Source organism: Gracilinanus agilis, chromosome 2 (genome assembly GCF_016433145.1).
Source record: "Gracilinanus agilis isolate LMUSP501 chromosome 2, AgileGrace, whole genome shotgun sequence".
Taxonomy (NCBI): domain Eukaryota; kingdom Metazoa; phylum Chordata; class Mammalia; order Didelphimorphia; family Didelphidae; genus Gracilinanus; species Gracilinanus agilis.
The window spans coordinates 473,970,189-473,996,470 of NC_058131.1; the positions used below are offsets into that span (position 1 = coordinate 473,970,189).

A 26,282-nucleotide genomic window follows, 5' to 3' on the forward strand; every position below is an offset into this window, starting at 1 on the left:
TGTTTATTCATAATCACTTTCTAAATAATTTAGACATAAGAAATGAAGATTTAAATTATTTTTATCCTACAGAGACAGTTGGCACATTGAATAGAATGCCAGGCCTGGAATCAAAAAGAATTGGTTTCAAACCTAGCCATTCTAGCTGTGGAAACCTAGGCAAGTCATTTAACACTCTGTCTGCCTCAGTTTCCTCATAGCAAAATGAGATAATAATAGCACCTGGTTCTCAGGGTCATATAGAGGATCAAATGAGGTAATAATTATAAAGTGCTTAGTATAGTGCCTTGCATATGTATATAGTATGTACTATATGTAAAGCGTATAGTAAGTATAGGTGTTGGTTTTCATTATTATTGACTTAATTATATAATTTTGTTTAAAAGTAATGTTAATAAAATTGGCTTTCTGACTCTAATAGGTATAAAAAATACAAATATTCTCTTATTATTAGGTGACCTGTGATTATTTAATGTGGTTTACCTTCATAGGTGAAGTGTCTCCAGGGGCCAGAGCACAATACAAAGATAGAATCCCATCTGTAACACATAGTCCAGAAGTAATGGATCCATCAGAACTACGGCCTTTTTCCAAACCAGAAGTAGCACTTACAGAAGCCCTACGGCTGTTAGCTGATGATGATTGGTAAGGACTACAACTTATAAATCCATTGTGTTCCAAAAGTTCATTTGTAATTCTTTTGCTTTGAATTTAATACATTTTCTAATAGAAAAAAAATTGTGAATGGTATTTAGGTATTCACGCCAGCCACAAGTCTATCCAACTTTTGGTATAGCTTAAACATAATGCAGATAATCTAAGAATACTAATGTTTTTTATGTGTTTTGAGAGTAGAGCTCTCAATACTATAATATACCCAAGTGTTGTGGATAAAATAGACTTTTTTAAACTCATTTGGGGACACCTAACCCATTATAGCATTATTCCTACAGAAAGATGCATCCTGCCCCCCAAAATAGAAATGGCAACACAGGGAAAACACATAGCCTTCTGTTTGCAGTGGAGAACAGGAGGGATTAGTCATGTGTGCTATACACATATGTCACACATGTGCATGTGTGCACATACACATGCACCACAACTGCCACTTTGGCTGTTTGAGCCCACCGAGTATATGTATAGAGGTGCAATATTGGCAATAGGAATGTTACAGGCAGCAGGGTGGCCAAGTGAATAAAATGCTGGCTCCATAGTCAGGAAGACCTAATTTCCATCCGTCCTCAGATAATAATTGTCTATGTGACCTTTGGGCTATTCACTCAAAACTGTGTGCCTCAATTTCTTCATTTGTAAAATGGGGCTAATAATAGCATCTGTCTCCCAGGACTGTTATGAGGATCAAATAAGATAATATTTATGAAATGGCTTTTAAACCATTAAGGGCTACATAAATGCCAGCTGCTACCATTGTTACTAACTACTGACTCTTGGGAATGGGAAAGGTTTGCTCTTTGTTTGGGGACTGGATAAATTTTGTGATGTTTTGGTTTGTGAAACTCTCCATGAGAAAGTGCCCTTTATCAGTTTAAACTGGTAGCAATTCTACAACTTCTAATCTTAAAGAATTGCCTGGAGCACTTAGAAATTAATTGCCCCAATTCACATAGTCATTATAGATAGAAGGCTGAGCCCAGGTCTTCTTGACTGAGTTCCTGGCTCTGTCCAACACCACCATGCCATGTGCACGTGTGTGTGTGTGTGTGTCTGTGTGTGTCTGTGTTGCCTTTTTTTTTTTTTTTTTAATAACCTTATCTTCTGTCTTAGAAGCAATTCTAAGTATCAGTTCCAAGGCAGAAGAGCAGTAAGGGCTAGGTAATTGAGGTTGAGTGACTTGCCCAGGGTCTCTAGGGTCTGATTTGAACCCAGGACCTCCCATTTTCAGGCCTGCCTCTCAGTCCACTGAGCTACCTTGCTGCCCTGAGATCTTGCCATTTTTAATAACACATGAGCAACATAAAATTTAAAAAGAACCTCAAAGCACCATAGTACAAAAAATATCAGTAGGGAAATATATGATAGGAAAAGGTGGACTGGACACATAGTGAAGGCAAAGCATCACAAATTAACAGCTAATGTACTTCACTGGTACCTTTGTAATGGAGGACATTCTCTGCAAGGACATATTCCAGCATATTGATTGGACTCCCTGTGTTGCATTTTTGAAGGGGGCCTGCTCAAAAACCTCCCAACATGGGTACAGGCAAGGATTGATTATAATTTGAATCAGTGAAATCATGGATCCATTTGTATATTTAGGTGTGATTATTCTTGCTTAATTATAAAAGTAGATAATTTTTGCGCCACTCTATTTTTAGAACCAACATCACTTGGCACCCGCCTCCCCTTTTTAAATGATTACTTCATCCTATCCAAATCCTAATTTCTGTCCTGTATGGATCTCCGGGTTGCTCTCTCTTCTTCCAGATAAGTTTGGTCCCCAACTCAGTTGTTTCTCACCCCAACCTCTGCCTCTTAGCTACCTAGTTTCTCAACCTCTCTGGCTCATAGCAGCATGCTGACATGTTTTAACCACTGGCTCTCGAGGGAAAAACATCTTCATACAATACATTTTAAAGTTTAATCTGCTTTGTTAATATTTTTCCCATCATTTTCTTAGGTCTATACAATAGTTTTGAATGATCTGCACATCTGCCTTTTCTGTCCACCTCACCCCCAAGCACCCACAGATGTAAAACACACACAGACAGGGAGGTGGAGAGAGTGTTGGCCCTAGAGTCAGGAAGACCTGAGTTCCAATCTGGTCTCAAACACTTACTACTTCAGTGACCCAGGTCTTCTGACTTAACCTCTCCTAGCCTGAGTTTCCTTATTTGTAAAATGGAGATGATAAAAGCACCAATCTCCAAGAGGTGTCTTGAGGATCAAATGAGATAATATGTAAAATGCTTTCCCAACCTTAGAGTGCTATATAAATGTTAGATGAACGTGATGATGATGATGATGATGATGATGATGATGATAACAATAACAATTGAATTTGCTGTGGGTGCTGAAATTTCTAATTGAAATAGCCCTCCAGATTTTCTAAGTTAGCACCCACATAAAAGTAATATATGGAATGTTTTGTTCTCCTCAGAAGGTATTATTTGGAGAGGAGAATACACAAATTAACAGTATATCTTTTTGTAAGGATTTAAATACTTGGGGAATTGAGGACAGCTGCCTCAGAGACTTCCTGCCCTCCTGAGGTCATCAGGAAAAGTTTCACATGTGAACATTTTATTTAGTTAATAATAGATTATGTATAGACAATAGTCTGTATAGACTATACTATGTGTAAGGTGCTATATGCAAAGCATTGGAAATTCAAAGAAAGACAAGGATCTCTCAGGTTTATTTCCTTTATACATATTAATTATATTTAATATGTTTTGCTTTTCTTTAAATTTAGTTATCTTTAGATTTCTTTAATTTGGTTATCTCCTAGTTATCTTGTTCTTTGGAATTCTAAGTTTATTTAGGAAACAAATACGAGCTACTTAAGCATGTAATATTATATATTGAAATTTTATAATATAAGTACCATGAGCCTAAGAAGGATTGTTCTTTAAAAATATTAAGGACAGTAACCTTGATCCTTCTATTATCCAGTAAAATTTTGACCTCCATTAATATATTTATTTTTCCCTCTCCTCCAATAGGGGTGTTTACATATGGCAGAATAAGAATATGATTCCATTAAGGGGGAAATAAACTCAGCTTGTCATTCCTGACATTCCATTGTTACCAACACTAAAATTTTAAGGTTCCTTTTTGATCATAAAAGGAAATTCAATTTAGGCAGGCACTCTTCATTTCAGATTCCTAATCTAATATAGTCACAGGAAAGAGGTAGTGAATTCTTTTTACAAGTTTAATAAAGTATTTCACAGATGTATCTGAGTCTGATATCCAGTTGAGATTAAACTTCCTTAATTAATGCTTTTACCACTGGTTTATTTTTCCATAGGGAAAAAAAAATTGAAGGACTGAATTTTATACGATGTTTATCTGCTTTCCACTCTGATGTATTGACTGTAAAGTTGCATGAAACAAGTTTTGCTGTTGTTCAAGAGGTAATCCTAAAAATATTTTTTTGGGTAGAGAATAAATATTTATATTTAACCTCTCTTTAAAAGTTAGTACATTTAAAATGTGATGAATGCTGTCTCTCCCTATTTTGGTCTTTTCTACTGAATAAAGGAATAGAAAAGCATTTATTAAGTATTTGCTATGTGCTTGGCAGAATGCCAAGCTTTAGAGAAACATATACAAGCAAGCAAGACAGTCTGCTCTAAAGAAAATTATACCTTAATAGGGAAAGACAGCACAATATGGAGTGGTGGGTACCACTGATTTTGTTACCATTTAAAGAGCCTGAATCAGAAAGACAAAGGCAAGAATTATCTGTACATTGCATGGAAATAGCAAGATGGGTCTGAGCTGTATATAACTCATGTTCTCCAATCAGAAGCCCAGACTCATGGGGCAGGAGTTTGGAGTATTAGAGATAGAGGTCGAGGCATAGGAACATTTCATGGTGAATCTGGGTCTACCCTGGACATGGTAAACTCATCATTCAGAACCATAGCTTCCAAGAAAGCAGGGATTCCCAAGCCTGGACAGGAAGGTGAAAATATGTTACTGATACATTTTGAAATATGGCTATTTAATGCTGAGATTGGTTAATATCGGTAAAAATAGATTTTTATTTTTTATGATTTGCCTTTTAAATTATTACCAACTAGTATTCTTATTTAAGATTTTTAATTTTTAATTTTTTAGGTGAAGAATTTACGCTCTGGAGTTTCTCGTGCTGCTGTGGTCTGTTTAGGTGATCTCTTTACTCACCTGAAAAAGAATATGGATCAAGAAGTAGATAACACAGTAAAAGTCCTGTTGCATAAAGCTGGTGAATCAAACACATTTATAAGAGAAGATGTAGACAAAGCATTAAAGGCTATGGTTAATAATGTAACTCCAGCACGTGCAATTAATTCTCTAATAAATGGAGGACAAAGGTAACCATAAATAATTGAAACAAGTTTAGCTAAAATGGAATTTCATATTGTCCCCAGCCTATAGAAAAAGAGGACAAATTTATGTATTATTTACACAGAGGTTTAGAAGGAAACATATTCTCAATCATTTAATAAACATTTTATTAAGTGCCTGCTATGTGTCAGGCACTGATTATAAATATCTTTTTTTTTTTTTATATTGGGGGACGTGGCCGATCCAAATGATTAATGCTTGCTCCTCTAGACTAGAAGGATCCAGGTAGAAGATTAAGAGCAATTTAGTGGTTTATCCTAAACAGTTAATCTCATGAATTAGTTTTATTTTGCTATTATTTCCTTGCAGCCATTTACACATTGCAGTAAGAAGATGTACAGCCCAGCATTTGTCTGATGTGGTGGAACAAATGGAACCAGAACGGATTTTGTCAGGAACAAAAGACCTGGCTGACCGGATATTGCCAGCTGCTGCTAAGTTTGCACAAGACAGCTCACAAGAAACTAGGTGAGCTGGTGTTCATAAAATGAGTTTAACCTAATAACACATGGGATTGGGAAGAATATTTTGGCATGAATAGGAAACTGACTTAAAAGTAAGACACAAAGGGTAGGGACAAATGGGCATTTCTCTGAAAGGAGAAGTGCCCACAGTGGGGTCCCTTGGGATTGGTGCTGGGACTGATCTTGTTTAACATTTTTATGAATGATCTGGAAGAAGGAGTGCACAGTGAATTCTCCAAATTTACAGATGACACTACACACTTCTGGGTAGTGAAATGCCAAGTCACAGGGATGAACTTCAGGAAAACGACAAGAGGCTGTGTGAGTGGGCAGAAAAGTGGCAGATGAACTTCATTGTGGGCAAGTGTAAGGTAATGCATCTAGGGAAACATAATCCAAATTGTACTTGTAGAATAATGGGCACCAAGTGATCAATTACAATCCAAAAGGATTAAGGGTCATTGAGCAATATTCATTGGAGACATAGGCCCTGTTTGCCACTGCAGTGAAAAGGCCATCAAAATGCTAAACATCATCAGAAAGAACATGGGGAGAAATGGAAAATGTTATTTTACTAGTGTTTAGAACCATAATGTATTTGGAATACTATACATTTTTTAATTCTCCCTCAAGAGAAATAAGACATATGTAAAGAATGTCCAAAGAAGGTTACACTGATTAAAGATTAAAAGATTGCCATATAGAAATAGATTTCTTTAAAGGTAAGATTTCTTTATCTAGAAAGATAACAATTGAAAAGGAATACGATCAAAATATATAAAACCATAATTGATAAGTTGATTTCAAACTAATCCAGTGAAGTATAAGACAGAAGAACTAAAAGATAGCCTTTAAAACATCAAAGGTGTATATTTTAGACATAGAAGTGCTATTTTACACAGCAGTGAGTAAATCTTTGGAACTTATTTCTAAAGTGATATAGAGAATAACATTGAAGAAAGATTCAGATAAATTCATGAATGATAGAAGCATGCTGTATTATTATGAGAAGCTAACATTCTTTTGCAATACTCTCCTTAACTTTCCCTTAATGGCAGTCATTGGGTTTTTTTAATAGTATTTTTTTATTTTATACATTTTATAGTATTTTTATCATTACAATTTTGAAATTATTGCATAGTGAAAATTAAATATTCAAGATTGAATATTTTTCATGTTGTGTCCCTTATCACCTGCCTATTGGCCTTTCTGGACCACAGGATCTTTCTGTCCTATATCTTTGGACCCTATTGTGATTATTAAATTCCCCAGGATCAATGTAGGAATTTAAGTAAGTTCTAGAGCTGTCTTGGGAAACTTGTAACTGGTTAGGAATGGTGATCTGGGTCCTGAACTATATTCTGATTCTAGGGATATTGGAATAGAGGGATATTGTTTATTTTCCCCACATATTCCCATTTTCTCCATTATTCCTTTGTGCTTATGGAAGAGCATAAAAAGAATAGATTTGTATAGATTTTTATGAGACCTCAGTGCCCATTTTTTTCTTGTTCTCTTCCTCTCCCCAAATTATATATCCCTATCTGGAAGTGAAGACAAAAGAGGGCAGTCTATTGGAACTCATTTCAGGGTCACCCTAGCACTTTGGCAGAAAAGGCAGCTATCTACTTATAGAAGCTAAAGGTTACCATTTAGTACTGTCCCTTTCCTTCCCCCTCTTCTGCCCCTTGCTGATCTAAACTTTTATTGGTTTAACTATGGCATTTGAAATTCACACTATAAGAATCATTTCTTTAAAATATATTTCTAGAAGATTGGTATAAAAATTAATGTATTTTACCTTGGCAAAGCACACTAATATAGGCTTAACTTAGTTAATTTTTTTTTTGCATTAACATAATGAATTTATTATTGTATCTTTTTTTTTAACATTTATTAATATTCATTAATATTCATTTTTAACATGGTTACATGATTCATGCTCCACTCCTTCAACCCCCCCCCCCGCATCCCCCCCCCCCACCCTTAACTTAGTTAATTTTATCACTGGAAAGCAGAGAACAGGTTCCAGAGAGATAGGGACACACAGGACAGGTAAGTTTTCAAGGGGGGGATGGATTGAGAAAGAAAAGATCAGACTATAGGATTCCTATTTAATATGTCACGGTCTGTTGAGGTATTCAGTTCAGAAGCTCAAATAGGTAGTTGACAATCAGATTATCAGGCATTGAAGCAAAAGTCAAAGATATGCTTGTCTTGATCCCCTCTGGTACTCAAAAGATTGAGCAAAATAGTTGGCCCTTCTTGACCATGATCTAGAACCAGCTAACCACAAACCATTAGACTATAGTGACTTCTAATCTGTTTAAGTTGGTGACTTCAGTTAGGATTTTATGCACAAGTTGAATTAATGATAATTGTAGCTAGTAATACAAATTCTTAAAGCAACTTTTAAGTCTAAGTGATAGAAATATTTCTTACATGTTTGCAGGTATTATGGTCGAAAGATGCTTTTTCTCATGATGTCCAATCCTAACTTTGACAAAATGCTCGAAAAGCATGTCCCATGTAAAGATTTGCTTTATATTAAAGAATCTGTTAAAAACTTACGCCAAAAGGTACGTGAAAAAGACTGAGATTTAATGAACAATTTAGATATTGAGAATGTTTTACCTTTGGTGATTTAGAGTAGAAAGTATTATTTTCTATTTCTCCTCCCATATTGTTAGGGTAAATGTTCTTTTAGCAACAGAACTCCTGATATAGGATTTTCTTTGTATAATGAAATCTTTTTATTATTCTGTGCTGGAATTTTTGTATACAATAGCTAACCTATAATGGTTAAATAGATGCCATTCTGATATACTAACGATGTGTTTAGTAATAGCTTTCATGATCATCATTGAGGTATCTATTACGGATTACCTCAGGAAACATGCTAAGGAGTGTACTAATTGATGAAAGTTTAAAAAAAAAAAAAAAAAAAAACGAATACCCAAAACACACACAGACTTATTAAATAGTAGGAGCTATCCAAAGGTAAAATAAGTTATCATTGGAAGTAGTAGTTTTCCTATCTTTGGAGATCTTAAAACAAAATCTGAATGGCAGTGTATAGGCTAAGTTTTAGAAAGATACTCTTCTTGGCTATTTGTTGGACTAGATGGCTTCTGAGGTCCTTTCCATTTCTGAGACTCTGACACTTAAAAATCTATGATAGACAGAGGATAGGATTAGGGATATGGATCAAACCTAAGATTGCATATGTGTAGGGAACTCTTAGGTAAGGAAACCCCACTCTACAATGCACTTCTGTACCTTATCTGAAACTGTAGCCTCAGAGAGCTTCATAGAGGAGTGACAGAATAGAGATCATGCAGCTAGCACTATTAGAGGAAGGACTTGAACCCAGGTCTTCCTGCTGCCAAGCAATCTTTCTACTCTACCACAATAGTCATAGAGTCCTAGAATTTCAGAGCTGCAAAAGGTTTACATGTCATCTTCTTCACCACTCTCCCATTCGTTATTTATTAAACTTGAAGATTCGAATATTTTTATCTCTTCCCACACACAAAAATACTTTTTAAAAAAGAAGCATTCATAGTGGCAGCTAGGTGGCTCAGTGGGTTGAGAGCCAGACCTAGAGACAGGAGGTCTTGAGTTCAAATGTGGCTTCAGACACTTCCTAGCTGTGTGGCCCTGGGCAAATCAAAAGGCTCTTCTGCCTTGGAACCAATACATAGTATTGATTCTAAAATGAAAGGAAAGGATTTTTTTTAAAGAAAAAAGAAATGAAGCATTTATATTTATAGATTTATCCCAAGTCTCATCAAGAAAAGCATACTATGCATATGTATATACACATGTATGTGTTTAATGTCATTTGCCTACTGCCTTTGTTACTTTGGGAAAGTCGCTTAACTCCTCTACCTTCCTCATCTATAAAATGAAGAAGTTGAATTATATGATTTTTAAATCCCCTTCCAGCTCTAAAATGGTGATCTTGTGGGGGCAGCTGGGTAGCTCAGTGCATTGAGAGTCAGGCCTAGAGACGGGAGGTCCTAGGTTCAAATCCAGCCTCAGACACTTCCCAGCTCTGTGACCCTGGGCAAGTCACTTGACCCCCATTGCCCACCCTTACTATTCTTCCACCTATGAGCCAATGCACAGAAATTAAGGGCCAAAAATAAATAAATGGATCGGTGAGCTTGTGATTTAAATATTAAAGCAAATTGATGGTGTAGACATTTATATTTGAAAGAATGTTGTCATGTTTTGTTTAGTTGCAAGGGTGAATAAATATGAAATTTATAGATAGGATTTTTTTTTATTTCTTTTAAAATGGAACATTTGTTCTTGTCAGCTGTTAACATTAGCTGCTATGGCCATAACGGCTGACAGGGACAAGACATCTTAGAAATCAACTTAGTGGTAGACAACTACTGGGTGATATAGAATCACAAACTGCTTATGCCACAAACTGATAACAGTTTATTTCATATTATGATACATTATAAAATGGTAATTTGCTGCTAATAAATACTACAAGGATCTAGAAATGACACCTTAAAAGTATATAATTACTGATGAAAAAATTTGCGTTAGCTGTTTTTAATTTATAAATTACCAGTTCTATGTATTTTAATTATATATTCTAAAACTTTCTTATTCTTTTCCTTTAGGGTTTAGGAGAAATACCCCTAGATACTCCATCAGCTAAAGGAAGGCGTTCTCATGCTGGCAGTGTTGGAAGTACAAGGTCATCCTCTATTTCTAGAGATGTTTTCAATTCAGCTGAAAGGCAGGATCATTTGATTTATCATAATTTGATGAATTATTTTGACCTTTTTCTTATTTCCCCCCAGAAGTTTTTAAAAATTGAATGGAATATTAAAAATATAAGTAAAACACACAAAGGGTGTGGTAATAAGACAGTTGTATATTTATAGCACGCTTATTGTTGTCAAGCAAGATTTGGTTTGGTTTTTAAAGCAAATACATTGGTAGTATTTTGTTGTCCTATTTATACAGAGCTTGAAGCTTAATATAGAAAGTCTAAAATTGTACCTTTGAGAAAATATTGTATTCTTTTTTTATTATTGTAAAATTATATTGTTGAACAGAAGTTCCAAGTCAACATGAAAAAGGCATGTTTTGTGATATATTCCATTATTTACACAGCTGTTTATGTTTTTATGAGCCTCACTGGAGAAAAATGTTCAAAAATTTTTTTCATAGACATTAAAAATTAATACCCTAGGGACTGCAGAAAAGAGGAAGATAAATAGTTTTATGAATGTACCCTTTAAGTTCTACCTATTTAAGTTTAAATATCACACACAGTCTTACTTCATTATCTCCTTGTGTTGTGGGAGCAATTCTAAATTCTTGATGACCATACCAGCAGCATACAAGATCAAATGAGTTCATCATACTGAAAGGGCTGGAAATGGGCTAGACCTAATCTCCAAGAGCCAACATAACTAAATACAAAGAAGTCATCACCAGTAGACTAGCCACTTAGTTGAGAATTCTTTGACCATCATGAAACAGAAATACAAGTCAGGTCTTCCTGCTTCTGTAGTAAAAGTTACAGAAAATTGCATTGTTTTTAGACCATCTACAAATATTAATTTAGCTATTAATACTGTAAATATGGGAGATTTGTCCAGTGACCAACAGAGGACATAGTAATAGAGGAACAAAATCTCATCAATCTTGACATTTTTGACATAAGTAAAATCAAAGATAAAAAAAATTGCAAGCAATTAAAAGATAACTTCTTGGAGAAACAAATAAAGGAATTTGTAGAGTTCATTGACCAAAGGTAACGATTAACAATTAATGGGACATTTCTTCATCTAGTATTGAAGTCTTTGTTATATATTTTCAAAAAGACCACCATGAAAATAATTAAAACTTCTCTACCAGTTTCAAAGGACAATACAAATAGAGGAATTCAGTGAAGAACTCTTTAAAGACCCCCATGATAATCAATAAACATTCATTTAGCCCCTAATATGTGATAGACACTATGCTAGGTGTTAGAAGAACTTATATTCAATTAAAGGAAACAGTATGTTGGATGCAAATATAAAATATATACAGAGCTGAAAAATGCATCTATTTGTAACTAGAGAAGTGAAGAAGTAGATTACCATACAGGAAAAGTTCACATACCCAGGAAATGGATGCTTTTGTTTTTAAAATTCCTACCTTCTGTCTAAGAAGAAATACAAAAGTATTGGTTCCAAGGCAGATGAGTGGTAAAAGCTAGGCAATGGGGGTTAAGTGACTTGCCCAGAGTCACACAACTAGGAAGTATCTGAGGCCAGATTTGAATCCAGGATCTTCTGCCCTCCAGGCAGGGTTTCCCATCCACTGAGGCACCTAGCTACTCCTAGAATTGATTTCTTTGTTGGGCCAATGACCACTGGATCACAGGAGGTACTTGGAGTAGGATAGTCAGAATGGCAGCTTAGAAAAAGGTCATATTTGGGGCTTGTTCTAATTAGCCATGGATGCCTATAGCTTTTGGAAAGAAGAGAATTTTGCATTAGTGAGTCACATAGAAAACTGTGGGAGAAGAAATACAGTCTGACATCCTTCAAAGTGAGGGATCCTTAAATCCTTTCTGAGGAGATTCATATATACATACATATGTGAATAAATGTATTCAACAAGAACCAGAATAATTATCTTTTAAAAGAGGCATATTTATTTTATAGTGGTATGATATCTAAACTTCTCATTTACTAATTCAGGTTGCTTACCAAAGAAAATAGTTCTAACTACAGTTCTAGAAAAAAAGATATTGATTGCCACTAGCTTTCTATAGAGCACAATTACTTATAAAAGCTATAATAAACATTTGTGTAGGCATACTTCAGTACTTTATCCACTTGTGATTTCATCATCATGGGTGCTCCCTCTAATTAAGTCAACTTAAAATTAAGCCAACATATACTCTTAATACTTAATTATTCAATGCAAAAGAAGGAATAGGCATGGATAGTAATTTATTTTAAAACATCCTGAAAGAGACCAAGACTTATAAATAACATAAATCATACCCATTTAATAATGATGACAGTTTTTAAGAAAAAAATCAGAGATCACTGGACATGACAAACACCAAATAATATCACACAAAAAAATGAAATTTGTTGTATTTTGACAAAAAATAATTATATAGTTAGACTGGACTGCTGACTTGTCATAAGAAAGATCAGAATTAATAAAAATCTAGAGGTAATAATATACATGAGAAAGACTTTTTGATACAAATTATTGATGCAAAAAATGTAATAGATAAAGGGGAAAGGGAAGAAGCATATATATAGTGCCTACTACATATACTTTGCTAAGTGCTTTACATATATTATCTTATTTGTTATCTTAACCCTGTGAGATAGATACTGTTATAATCCCCATTTTATAGTTGAGGAACCTGAGGCAACAAATTAAGTGACTTGCATAGGGTCACATAGCTAGTAAGTATTTGAACTTAGATCTTCCTGGCTCCAGGCCCGTTGCTCTCTCTACAGCACTACCTACCTGCCTCATGATGAAAAGATATCGATAATGATAATAATTTGATTCACAAGTTAAACCTATGAAATCAGTTGCCATAATCAATTGTAAGAAAAGCCCCTCAAATTACCTTAGTAAATACTTCAGTCACTTTCTAAGCAGAGATATATGGCAAGCAACAGTGATACAATTTAGAATCTAAGTTCATTTGTAAAATCTTAACAGGAAGGAATAATGGAAAATTTTGAGGAGTCTCGAGATATATCATCTCCGATAATCTGATAAGGACAGCTTAGTTGATAAGGAAATAATGGGACATGAAGATCTTTTAGCTCATGCTTCCAGCTCTGTCTCTAGGAGCATGGAGTTTATTATATATATTTCAAGACTCATTTCACACAGAAGAAACCCCTCCCCCCTCCCGAAACTTTGCAGATGTGCATAAGTTACAAATTATGTCATATCAAAACACAAAAGGTCTCATTGGCTTCAAAATAGAACAAGGCCAAGGCTGAATTTTGACTGGCTTCTTATCAGAAAGCCAAGTCGGGGAATATTTTCTCAGGGTTGAATTGTCCCTACTAAGGTTTTGGCCTTGGCTGTACCATGCAGCTGCATTCCTGGCTAAAGGAGAAGAGTATTAACTGCTGGTTAGCTAGGAACTTAAAGCTTTTCAATAAAACCACAATACTTTTCAACAAGAAATCACAAGGATCACAAAAGGGGTCAAAAGACGAGTCTCAGATTTTTATCTATTCTCTCATTGGCTTCCCACATAGAATTATTTCTCAAAAAGAAGTAATGGAATGTAAAGTCATTCTCAAGAGACCAAACTAAGCAAAATCATCTTGAGATCATGTCAGAATGAAGCTAATAAAAGGACAGCAAGTGGAACAAAGTTGGGGAAAATCTCTAAAGGATTTTATACCAAAAGCATTTAATCACAGACAGTGAAACCTCTCCATCTGGACTTTTTAAACATCACATCCTCCGATGTGCTTCCTGAGGAGGGAGAATTGGCCCCAAAGAGGACAGCTGAGGCCAGCAGCTGGATCAGATTAGGGTATATAAAGAAGAAGGTACATGCTAGAGGCAAAACAATTTTTATGAGAACAATAAGTATTTAAGTGCCTATTATGTTTACCAAGCACTAGGGATGCAAACAAGGGCAAAAGACACTCTAATTTGAAGGAATTCATAGTCTGAAGACAGCATGCAATCAACTATGTAAACACAGGCTATATACCAGATTAATTGGAAATACTAATAGAAGGAAGGAATTAGAATTAAGGATTAGGAAAAATTCCTGTTTGTGGGATTTTAGCTGAGAGAAACTAGTTGGCAAAGAAGTCTTTCCATTGGTTCTGGATCTCATCTAGAAGGCTCTACAGGTTTCTGGTACTTGATAGAATTAGCATAATATAATCCATAAATAGACACATGTGGAGACTTTTACCATCTGTAGCAGGAATTCTTTTTTTGTTTTTTGTTTGTTTTTTTTTTATTTTAATTTTGAATATTTTCCCATAGTTACATATTTCATGTTCTTTCCCTCTCCCCCAAGCCCCCTAACCCCCCTTAGCCAACGCACAATTCCACTGGGTTTTACATGTATCATTGATCAGGACCTACTTCCATATTATTGATAGTCGGACTAGAGTTATCATTTAGTGTCTACATCCCCAATAATATCCCCATCAGTCCATGTGTTCAAGCAGTTGTTTTTCTTCTGTGTTTCTCCTCTCTCATTTTTTCCTCTGAATGTGGCTAGTTTTCTTTCCCATAAGTCCCTCAGCCTTGCTCTGGGTACTTGCATTGCTGCTAGTAGGGAAGTATGTTGTGTTTGATTGTACCACAGTGTATCAGTCTCTGTGTACAATGTTCTCCTGGATCTGCTCCTTTCACTCTGCATCAATTCCTGGAGGTCATTCCAGTTCACATGGAATTCCTCCGGTTCTTTATTCCTTTGAGCACAATAGTATTCCATCACCAACAGATACCACAATTTGTTCAGCCATTTCCCAATCGAAGGACATTCTCTCATTTTCCAATTTTTTGCCACCACAAAGAGCATAGCTATAAATATTTTTGTACAAGTCTTTTTCCTTATTGTTTCTTTGGGGTATAATCCAAGCAGCGCTATGGCTGGATCAAAAGGCAAATAGTCTTTTAAAGCCCTTTGAGCATAGTTCCAAATTGCCATCCAGAATGGTTGGATCAGTTTACAACTCCACCAACAATGCATTAGTGTCCCAATTTTGCCACATCCCCTCCAACATTCCTTACTCTCCCTTGTTGTCATTTTAGCCAGTCTGTAGCAGGAATTCTTAATTGTGGGTCTATGGATCTTCAAGGGGCTCATGGATAAATTTCAGCACATTCATGAAATTAAATGAGAGAAAAAATATGTATTTATTTTCATTAATAAATTCTTGAAATTTAACATTTCCTTCCATTTTAAACACATTATTTTACAAATTAAGAACCCCTGCTCTATAGGGAATAATCTCTTCTTTTGGGATTCTACTGCTATACATATACCCTAAGGAAATCATTGCTAAAAAGAAAGGCTCCATATGCCCTAAAACATTTAGAGCAGCATTTTTGTGATAACAAAGAACTGGAAATAAAACAAATGCCCACTGATGAGAGGACAACTAAACAATATGTGGTACATGAATGCTATGAAATGATGTGTGAAAAAAAATGTGATGAATACTGACATGTACGAATTGATGCCAAGTGAAGCAGAGCCAAGAAAACAACGTAAATGACTATAGTAAAAGGGGGAGGGAAGGGCATCATAAAATAATCTAAAATGAATATTGTAAAATTACAAAGAAGCAGCTTGGCCACAAGGCTGTTCCTTTGCCAAGGTGGCGAGTCCACAGGTATGGAACATTACATTTAATGTGAAATTATTTTAATATATTATTTTTGGCAGAATTTTTTCCTTTTATTTTTCTTTCTTTTGTCTTTAAACAAGTTCTTTATTATAATGGATGTCTAAGTGGGGCAGAGAATTAAGAATACAGAGACAAATTTAGATAATGTCAAACTATTAAAAGTTATTTTTAAAAATCACTTCTCTTTGGAAATAACCATATATTTAGCTATGCTTAAATGGGTATATTCATGCTATAGAGAAACAAGAAGCAATTCACTACTTTTGTAGCTATGGCAATCATTATCACCACTTACCTCCAACTTAAAAGAATTTTTTTTACCTAAGTTGTCAGTGCTTAGAGGATCATTTTAAGGGTTACTTATACCTTTTTAGTCACAGTGTGGAAAATTGTATACCAGTAAAAGCCTTGGCCAAGATAGATAATAATGTTTTTTAAAAGATTCCTCAAAATTTAATATTTTCTTATCCTTTTTTTCTTATGGAGTCTGCCTTCCATCATTTACAAGAATTTGTGAGTTTTAAGAAATTAAAGAAGCCTCACAGGGGGCAGCTGGGTGGCTCAATGGATTGAGAGCCAGGCCTAGAGACGGGATGTCCTAGGTTCAAATCTGGTCTCAGACACTTCCTCGCTGTGTGACGCTGGGCAAGTCACTTAACCCCCATTACCTAGTCCCTATCACTCTTCTGCCTTTGATCCGATACACAGTATTGACTCCAAGATGGAAGGTAAGGATTTAAAAAAAAAAAAAAAGAAGAAGCCTCAGAAAAAAAATGTGCCCTGAAACAAAGAGAACAAACAATAGTTTTGAGAATCATTAAAATATAAATTTTTATAACATGTATATGTGAACTGTGGCAGATGACTTTCAGGAAATTAAGTATGCTAAATATGTTTTTCTTCTTTCCCATTAGGGACATTATAGACATACGTGAAATAAGAAAAACAGTTCCCCGAAGTACTTTAGAAAGTGCTGAATATATTAAGGTCATAACAGGTTTATTAAATGCAAAAGACTTCAGAGATCGAATTAATGGGATCAAACAGCTTTTATCAGACACTGAAAACAATCAAGACCTTGTTATTGGAAATATTGTAAAGGTAATAGTATGCAAAAAAGTATTTGCAGCAGATAAGCTTCACTTGCTCTCTTGTGTAAATGAATAAATTAATATAAAATATGCAATCTGAAAAAATGTTCTCATTTAATTTTGTTTTGAGACTAAAAATTGGAGCTAATGGGAAGAATAAGGCTTAGAAAGTAAGCCTAATTTAAAAGGGAATAAAATATTAAAATGAACTTAAAATGTCAATAGTAAAAATAGTGATATGAGGAGAGGTCAAATTTGCTCAGATAAAAGAAACTCCTTACATGTGGTTTTTAAATTAATTTGTGAATGATCTTACTTCAGCCATACTTGAATTTAAATTATATGGTCTTGTGACATTGTTGAAATATCATGCAAATTTCTATTTTAGATTAAAAATTTGTCACGCCAGAATTGAGATATTATTTTTGTTCTTTTATTTGAAATCAGTTTGGCTCATCTTAATGTAATAAAGTAATTAACATTTTAGTTGATACATGATCTCATCAGTGTTGGTACAGTCCTTCTAATAGGGAAGACCTTATCTGTTGAGAATAGGAAATTGTTAATTACAAATAGAAAATTATTCTATTTTGTTACTAGAATTAATATTTTAATGAATTGTAATCCTGGAATTCAGAATGATTTCTAAAGCTTTTTTCTATTGCATAAAGTGCTAAAAAAGACAGCTTTTGAATGCAAGTCTTTAATATCTATACAATATCTTTATTAAGAAGCTTATTACTAGGCAGCACATTGGATAGAGCACTGGACCTGGAGTGAGAAAGACTTGAGGTCAAATCTGGCTTCAGACACTTCTCAGATCTATGACCCTGGGCAAATCCCTTAACCCTATTTGCCTTGGTTCCTCATCTGTAAAATGAGTTGGAGAAGGAAACAGCAAACCACTCCTAGTACCTTTACCAAGAAAACCCCAAAGGTTGGACACAACTGAAAGGACTGAACAACTACCAGAAACCTAGGTCTTATTTAAAATTTTTACAGTTTTAGCATTAACAGACATTTCCTCCCCTCACATTATTAAATATCATTAACTCATTTATTTTCAGATCTTTGATGCTTTTAAATCTCGTCTACATGACTCAAATAGTAAAGTAAATCTAATAGCTCTGGAAACCATGCATAAAATGATTCCTTTGCTCAGAGATAATTTATCACCTGTAATCAACATGCTCATTCCAGCAATAGTGGATAACAATCTCAATTCCAAGAATCCAGGAATATATGCTGCAGCCACAAATGTTATCCATGCTCTGAGTCAGCATATTGGTAAGAAATTAAACTTTAAAGCTAAAACACATTTATACTTCAGAAAATGTCACTACTCTTTTATTTCTATAATTTCCAAGAAATAATATAATTTCTAGAAATACAATTTCTAAGCACATCCATCTAGTAAAGAACTTCTTATGAGGCAGCTAGGTGGCTCAGTTGATAGAGAGCCAGCCCTAGAGACCAGAGGTCCTAGGTTTAAATCTGGTCTCAGACATTTCCTAGCTGTGTGACCCTGGGCAAGTCACTTAACCCCTGTTGCCTAGCCCTTACTGCACTTCTATCTTGGAACCAATGCACAGTATTGAGTCTAAGATAGAAGATAAAGTAAGGGTTTAAAAAAAGTTAAAAAACAAACAAACTTAGTAATTATTTGGTTTTGTTGTGTAAACTTTTAAAACATATCTGCATTCTAGAAATAAATTTTTTCTGCCTTTTAATGAAAAATTAATATTTCATAACTTTATTCAATCTTTTATCTACTTTTATTTAGATAATTACCTACTTCTACAGCCTTTCTGTACAAAAGCACAGTTTTTAAATGGAAAAGCAAAACAAGATATGACTGAAAAGCTTGCTGGTAAGTATGTTAGTTGAATTTTCTGATGATACAAGTTTTAAACTGCATACAAATTGGTAATAATTCAATATTAAGAAACCTACTAGTTCCATTTTGCTTTAAAGTTAAAACAAGTCCTTCTGTGTAACCCAATAAGACTTTTTAGAACTTTTTTTTTTTAAGCCCTTAACTTCTGTGTATTGGCTCCTTGGTGGAAGAGTGGTAAGGGTGGGCAATGGGGGTCAAGTGACTTGCCCAGGGTCACACAGCTGGGAAGTGTCTGAGGTCAGATTTGAACCTAGGACCTCCTGTCTCTAGGCCTAACTCTCAATCCACTGAGCTACCCAGCTGCCCCCCTTTTTAGAACTTTAAAAAGCATTTTTAATACTTTTTGTCTTCCTAATAGTATGCTTTTTTAAAAGGAGGAAGAAATGTGAAGCCTTTAAAAGAGAAATTATCAATAAGAAAGAGAATATGCTCACTCAGTATTTTTCTCATTATGGCCAATGATTTAGAACAGTGATTCCCAAAGTAGGCGCTACCGCCCCCTGGTGGGTGCTGCAGCAATCCTGAGGGAGCGGTGATGGCCACAGGTGCATTTGTCTTTCCTATTAATTGCTATTAAAATTTTTTAAAAAATTAATTTCCAGGGGGCTAAGTAATATTTTTTCTGGAAAGGGGGCGGTAGGCCCAAAAAGTTTGGGAACCATTGATTTAGAATATAACTTCATTTCTTTGTAATGGAATACAGTTTTTATTTGGAAAGGATAAATCTCAGGGTTAAGTTAGTATATAGTTCCTTCATTTCTATTCTTCCTAAAAGTAAATTTATTATGCCTGATATTATAGTAGTATTCCGTTACAGATGTTAAAATAGTCAAGTTTAGACTCAGTATTTTATTTTCATTCTTTAATTTCATTATACTTTTTAAAATCTTTTTTAAATGTATATTTTTCTGTGCTTGTTTTATATTTGAAAGATTGTGTTTTAGACATTTTTAGTTAAAAGGAACTGAATTACAATAGATATTCACTCACATACCATATTATTGCATTTCAGATCTTGTTATGGATCTATATCAAAGGAAACCTCATGCTATAGAACAGAAGGTGTTGGCTGTCCTCTGGCACCTGTTAGGCAACATGACAAATAGTGGCTCACTACCTGGAGCCGGAGGGAATATCCGAACAGCCACAGCTAAATTATCAAAAGCACTTTTTGCACAGATGGGTCAAAGTCTCCTAAGTCAGGCTGCATCTCAGCCTCCACAGATTAAAAAAAGTTTAGAAGAATTGCTTGATATGACGACTTAAAATGAATTATGTATATTATTCCGTTAATGTGTAATGCAGGAAGATAGGCTAAAAATACCTGTTTACATGAAGACAGATGGAACCTTTTTAAAATTAAATTTTTACAATACCTATACTTTTCAAGTAGAAACTATGTAGAATGGCAGCTTTTGATAGCCTGTAAAGCATACCTCTGTCTCATACTAGCTCTTATGATCAAATACATGAAACAATCAGTACAACACTCACAAGTTCTATTTGAAAACACATGGAATGAATCCATCTTAAACATTTATAAGGAAAGTCCTGCTCATTTGCACTCCTCTGTAGAAACTGCAGTATGTTGCCCTGTATGTACAATTAGATTTGTAATTAAAAATATACTTTTTATTATGTAATCATGTTCTGATATGTCTCATTACTTAGCTTTATTTTACAAAAATGGAAAAGAAGTCATTGAAATATATGTACCACAAAGAGGGATTTGTTTGTTACTTGTAAAAAACATGTATTTCTTAAATCATTCCATCAATATGATTGTGCAGTATTAGCTTGCTTTTGCTGATATGTTGATGTAATATATTTGCTTAACTATTGGGCATTATCATCTATGTAATTGTAAGATTTAAATGACTTATAATAAAATTGCATGATGACAAATTTATAGGAAAAATATTTTCAAATATTTAAAGTACACGTTTGTTTATGAAAACGTGTTGAATATAACTTGTATGAAAACATTAAATTTTCCTCTCCGCCCAAACATTTATAAAGGTATTATATCTCTGCCCAATTGTATAATCTTCAACAATAGTGCCAGGTCTTCTATAGATTTTCTTAAGGTTATCCAGCTACAAGTACTGTACTACATTTTAAAAAGGAAAAGGAATGTTATAAAATAAAGGGATTTATTTCTGTAGATGTGTGAGGTGTTGTTTTTCCCCCCAAAAAATGGAAAATAATTAAATATTCATCTTGAAGTTATTAACTCTTTTTTTTTTTTTGGTTTCCAGTGTTGAAAGTAAAGAACAGACACCTCCAAATCCCCAAAACATTTAGGACTGGGGAAAATAAATATGTGTGTGTGTATACACACATTTAATAGTAAAACAAGTATACTACCCATGTATTGATAGAAAACTATTAATACAAAAAGTAATACTAAAAAAAATTTTTTTAATACTTTAAGAATCAGATCACAGTAAAAATGGTTATACTGCCTATGGAAAGCTGGTCTTTTTCTCAAGGGACAATCCTTAATTATTCCTGCCTAAATAGCTGTCTTAAAGTACAATTTTCCTGTCTCTAGAGACTCCAGTTTGGATTGGTTGCAATTGAAGGCTCAGCATCTCTATCTGAGTAGCTAGATTTTATAGTTCTAGAACAATGACAGCACCTAATTAGGTCTTTATATACCATACTATTTGACATATTTATTGTTGGCATAGTTTTTGTCCTGTGCTTTATAACAGATCTGCTAAGGCAAGTTTAGGCCACTCAAATGAATTCTCAGTAGTAGCCTATGATCCTGGCCAGTCAAGTTTAGACAGAAGTTTAGATAGAAGATAAGGGGTTAGAAGGGTATGAATTTCATCCATTAAACATAATTTAATATTTAAAAATAATTGGTAGTTTATTTATCTTAATATTTTCATGTAACCTATGTTTATTTTAGGTTTATTTCTTGACTTTTTCATTTTTCAAATGCTTATTCAGTTCATCAATCATCCCATTTTCTATTTTGTTCATGTATGTTTGTAGGAAAAGAATTTTTCCTCAGAGGACTGCTTTAGCTACATTCTAGAATAGATAAACTGGCTGGGGGGGCGGGAGTGGGGGAGGCGTTAAAAATTAGGAACAAAACTAAAAACTGGTTCTTTGGAAAGACTAATAAAATTGATAAACCTTTAGCTAATCTGATTAAAAAGAGTACAGAAAATCAAATCAACAAAATAGTAAATGAAAATAGTAAAGTGAAATTACAACAAAACCAAAGTAATAAAAAGGATCAACTTGATATACAATTATATGTTAACAAAACTGACAGCACAAAAGAAATAGATTACTTTCAAAAATAAAAAAAATACCCAAACTAGCAAAAGACCAATTAGAGATCTTAAGTAATCCAGTGTCAGAATAAGAAATAGACATTGTTTTAAGGGAATTATCGAAGGGGGAAGGGGGGAAGGGGGGGACTAATGGATTCACTGGAAACTTCAATCAAACTTTTAAGGAATAATTAATAATAATACTATTCAAATTATTCTCAAAAATTGATAAAGATCCCACTAGATTTGTTTTTATGAGACAAATAAAGTCCTGATACTTAAACCAAGGAAAGATAAAGGACAAAAAGAGAACTATAGACCAGTATCAATAATACAGATTGGTTCAAAACTTTTAAATAAAATATTTTCAAACAAATTACAATAATTCATCCAAGAAATCATTCACCATGACCAAATTGGAGTTATGGCAAGTATAACAGGATGATTCCTTTACACTACTAGACAAAATAATAAAATCCATTTTGAAAAATAAAAGATCTGGACTATCAAGGTAAATAATGAAAAGAAGTAGAAACAAAGGAGAAATAGTGCTCTCAGATCTCAAGCCATATTATAAAGCAGCAGTCTCAAAGCCATCCAGTATTGATTTAAAAAGGGTTGTAATATATATATATATATATATACATATGTATATATATATACATGTATACATACATGTATATATATATATTTGGGACAGATTAAACAAGGGAGATTCAGAAACAATGGAATTTGATAAACTAATGTTTAGTAAATAATACATAATTACTTAAGAAAGAACTTTGATTAAAAACTGATGGGAAAACTAGGAAGCTGTTGGGCAGAAAGAAATTAGGCTTAGACCAACACCTTACACCATACTCCATAACATTCTAAATAGATAAATGACCTTAATATTAAAGATATGTATCTTTAAAAAAGGAAAAGGAAAAGGCGGGGGCAGCTGGGTTGCTCAGTGGATTGAGAGCCAGGCCTAGAGACAGGAGGTCCTAGGTTCAAATCCGGCCTCAGACACTTCCCAGTTGTGTGACCCTGGGCAAGTCACTTGACCCCCATTGCCTACCCTTACCAATCTTCCACCTATAAGTCAGTACACAGAAGTTAAGGGTTTAAAATTTAAAAAAAAAAAAAAAAAAAAAAAAGGAAAAGGTTACCATCATATACCTTTCACAGCTTGAGTAGATGTATTATTAACCAAACAAAAGATAAAGGCAATTGCAAAAGAAAAAATAACTTGATTACATGATCCTGAAAAACTTCCACACAAAATTAACGTACTTGGGATAAAAAGGGAAACTGTTGAATGCAGAAAAAAATTCCTCCATCTCCAGATATCCAAGATATAAAATTAATAGATACATATAACCAAAAACCATTTCCCCAAAGGATAAATTGCCAAAGGATATTAATAAATAATTCTTCAAGAATGGGGAGCTCTTATCAACTATGTGAAAGAATGTTTCAAATCACTAATAGATAAGAGATATGCTAAAGTAACAGAGGTTTTACCTCACACCCTGCAAATGTAAAAACAACAAAAGATGATGATGGTCATTGTTGGAAAGGTCAGACAAAAGTTTATTAAGTGCATACCGTGTCAGACACTGCTAAGCACATGAGATATAAAGAAAGATAAAAGGCAGTCCCTTCTCAGTCTATAGGAAATACAATATCCAAATAGCCTAATAAAAACAATCTAGATACAAGATAAATGGGAAATAATCAACAGAGGAAGGGCACTCAAATTTAGAGGTACTGGGAAAGGCTTCCTGTAGAAGGTGAGATTTTTTTCTGGAATGTAAGGGGAGGCAGAGATGAGGAGGGACCCTATTCCAGCCATGGAAAATGCGAGGTGTCAGGAGATGGAGTGTCTTATTAGAGGAACAGCAAGGAGGCCAGGATCACTGGACCAAAGAATACATGTATGAATGCATAAGGTGTAAGAAAACTAGAACATTAGAAGGGGGCTAGATTGTGAAAGATTTGGGATTTTATTTTTGATCTTAGAGGTGTTAGGGAGCTCATGGAGTTTTTTTTGAGAAGGTGGACTATGTGACATGATCAGACTTGTGTTTTAGGAAAATCTCTTTGACTCCTGAATGAAGGATGAATTGGAGTGAAGAGAGACTTAAAAAAAACAACAAAATAATTTTTTTTAAATCCTTACCTTCTGGCTTAGAATCGATACGGTGTATTGGTTCCAAGGCAGAAGAAGGGTTAGGGCTAGACAATGGGGGGTTAAGTGACTTGCCCAGGATCACACAGCTAGGAAGTATCTGAGGCCAGATTTGAACCCAGGACCTCCCTCTCTAGACCTGGCTCTCCATCCACTGAGTTGCCCAGCTGCCCCCAGTGAGGAAACTTTTGACAGGGAAACCAGTTGCAAAAGTTTAGGCATTGTTGGTGTTGGTGGTGGCGCTATGAACCAGCATAACCATTTTGTAAAATAATTTCAATTATGTAAAGTGAATAAAAGATTCATATCCTTTTAAATGAATACTTCATTACTATACTCCAAAGAGGCTATTGATAGTCCCCATAAACAACAATAAAAAACCACTTCCTGATGGCAAAGAATTGGAACCAAAGTAGATGCCCATTAAGTGGCAAGTGGCTATGAATAGTACATGAATATAATGGATTATTACTTGGCTGTACAAAATTACAAATGTGATGAATACGGAGAAATATGAAATGATCTACATGAACCGATACAGAGAGCAAAAAGCCATAGCATAGAGAGTAGCAAAGCCATATATATATATATACACACATATATATATATGACTATAATACAACTGGAAAGAATACCCAAAAAGTTAAAGACGAATATTGCAAAATTATATAGAACAAGCATGTCTCAAAAGAAAAGATAGAAGACATTCCCACCTCACCCTTTTGCAGAGGTTAGTATTGCATATTGCACATATTCAAATTATTTTGAACTATTGATTGGTTACACTGATTTTTTTTTTCCCTCTTTTGTGTCTTTAAAAAAATTTTGTTACATGGGATGACTTTCTGGGGAGATCCAATAGGGGGAAATTCCGGTGATGTAAAAGAAACAAAACATCAATAAAAACATTAAAAGAAGAATTGGTAGGCATTGGGCTAATTAAACATTCAAATCATGACAAAATCTATTCAATTTTAACTGACAAGGAAAGGCTTCTTGTTAACGATTTGAGAGATATATACAGTCATCATCAACATAAAAAATCAAGAATCTGTAAATTTTTTTAAATGAAAAGATGATACTGAAGAAAACACATAGAGTTAAATTAAATTAATTGAACCTCCAAATTATAAGCAAGTAACTAAAAATAAAAAATGGGAACTGGCCAACAGAATTAGCATTACCACAGATTAGAATGATTTCATCCAGAAATTTAACCAGTAAAATTAATTGCTACAACAAGGAGCAAAAAAGCTCAGAAAATGCTTCAGTCAGCAAACATCTGACTGCTAAACACAGATAACTACTAGAGGCAACACCCACTTAAAATGTGTCAAGCTATCATGAGTAATACTGTCTCATAAAAAAGAGAGAATCAGAAGACCAGTTTTAAGAATGTGGGGTGAAGATGTCCACCAACTTCACAAAAGTTCCTACTGGGTAGAACACTCAGAGAGGGGAACCAGGGACTGAGAGAAAAATGGGTTCCAAGTTAAAGTCTAAGGGAAGGAGAGCATAAGGCAAGAACAAAGACACAAAGACAAAGAAAGTTCCTATATGAAGTAGTCAGACATTGACTTAGTTCTGGTGGAATAGAGCTTCATTGGGATCAAGCTCTGAAAGTGAAGAGCTTTGATGATCCAGAGTTCTGGTGGTCAAGAGCTAAACCGTTAGCAGACATACTGGTATTTTTATTGGGGTTACAACAGTATAGGGGGAAGGGAAAATGAAAGAAAAGTGGTCTGAAACATTAAAGGAATCCATATGGCCTGAGGTATCTAAGTTTGTTTGCTACATATGTTAATTGGTTTCTATTGGTACTGAGGTAACTGATCAGTTTTCCCAAGTGTAATTTTAAGAAAGGGCTAGGAATTTAGCAAAGTTG

At 34.3% G+C, this 26,282-nt stretch overlaps 1 protein-coding gene across 2 annotated transcripts in view; it reads left to right on the top strand.

The window, feature by feature from the left end:
• The window catches only part of TOGARAM1 (TOG array regulator of axonemal microtubules 1), a 96,608-nt gene extending 75,500 nt beyond the window's left edge, over positions 1-21,108 (top strand). The window contains exons 11-20 of one of the 2 annotated variants that reach the window (XM_044664905.1): positions 492-645; positions 3,992-4,097; positions 4,807-5,042; positions 5,386-5,544; positions 7,993-8,119; positions 10,184-10,302; positions 16,855-17,041; positions 18,099-18,318; positions 18,815-18,901; positions 19,941-21,108. In XM_044664905.1, coding sequence (XP_044520840.1) covers positions 492-645; positions 3,992-4,097; positions 4,807-5,042; positions 5,386-5,544; positions 7,993-8,119; positions 10,184-10,302; positions 16,855-17,041; positions 18,099-18,318; positions 18,815-18,901; positions 19,941-20,194 — 1,649 coding nt within the window. In that variant the 3' untranslated portion in view covers positions 20,195-21,108. The remainder of the gene's footprint in view (positions 1-491; positions 646-3,991; positions 4,098-4,806; positions 5,043-5,385; positions 5,545-7,992; positions 8,120-10,183; positions 10,303-16,854; positions 17,042-18,098; positions 18,319-18,814; positions 18,902-19,940) is intronic. The other variant, XM_044664906.1, reaches the window with a different exon arrangement.
• The last annotated feature ends 5,174 nt before the right edge of the window (positions 21,109-26,282 follow it).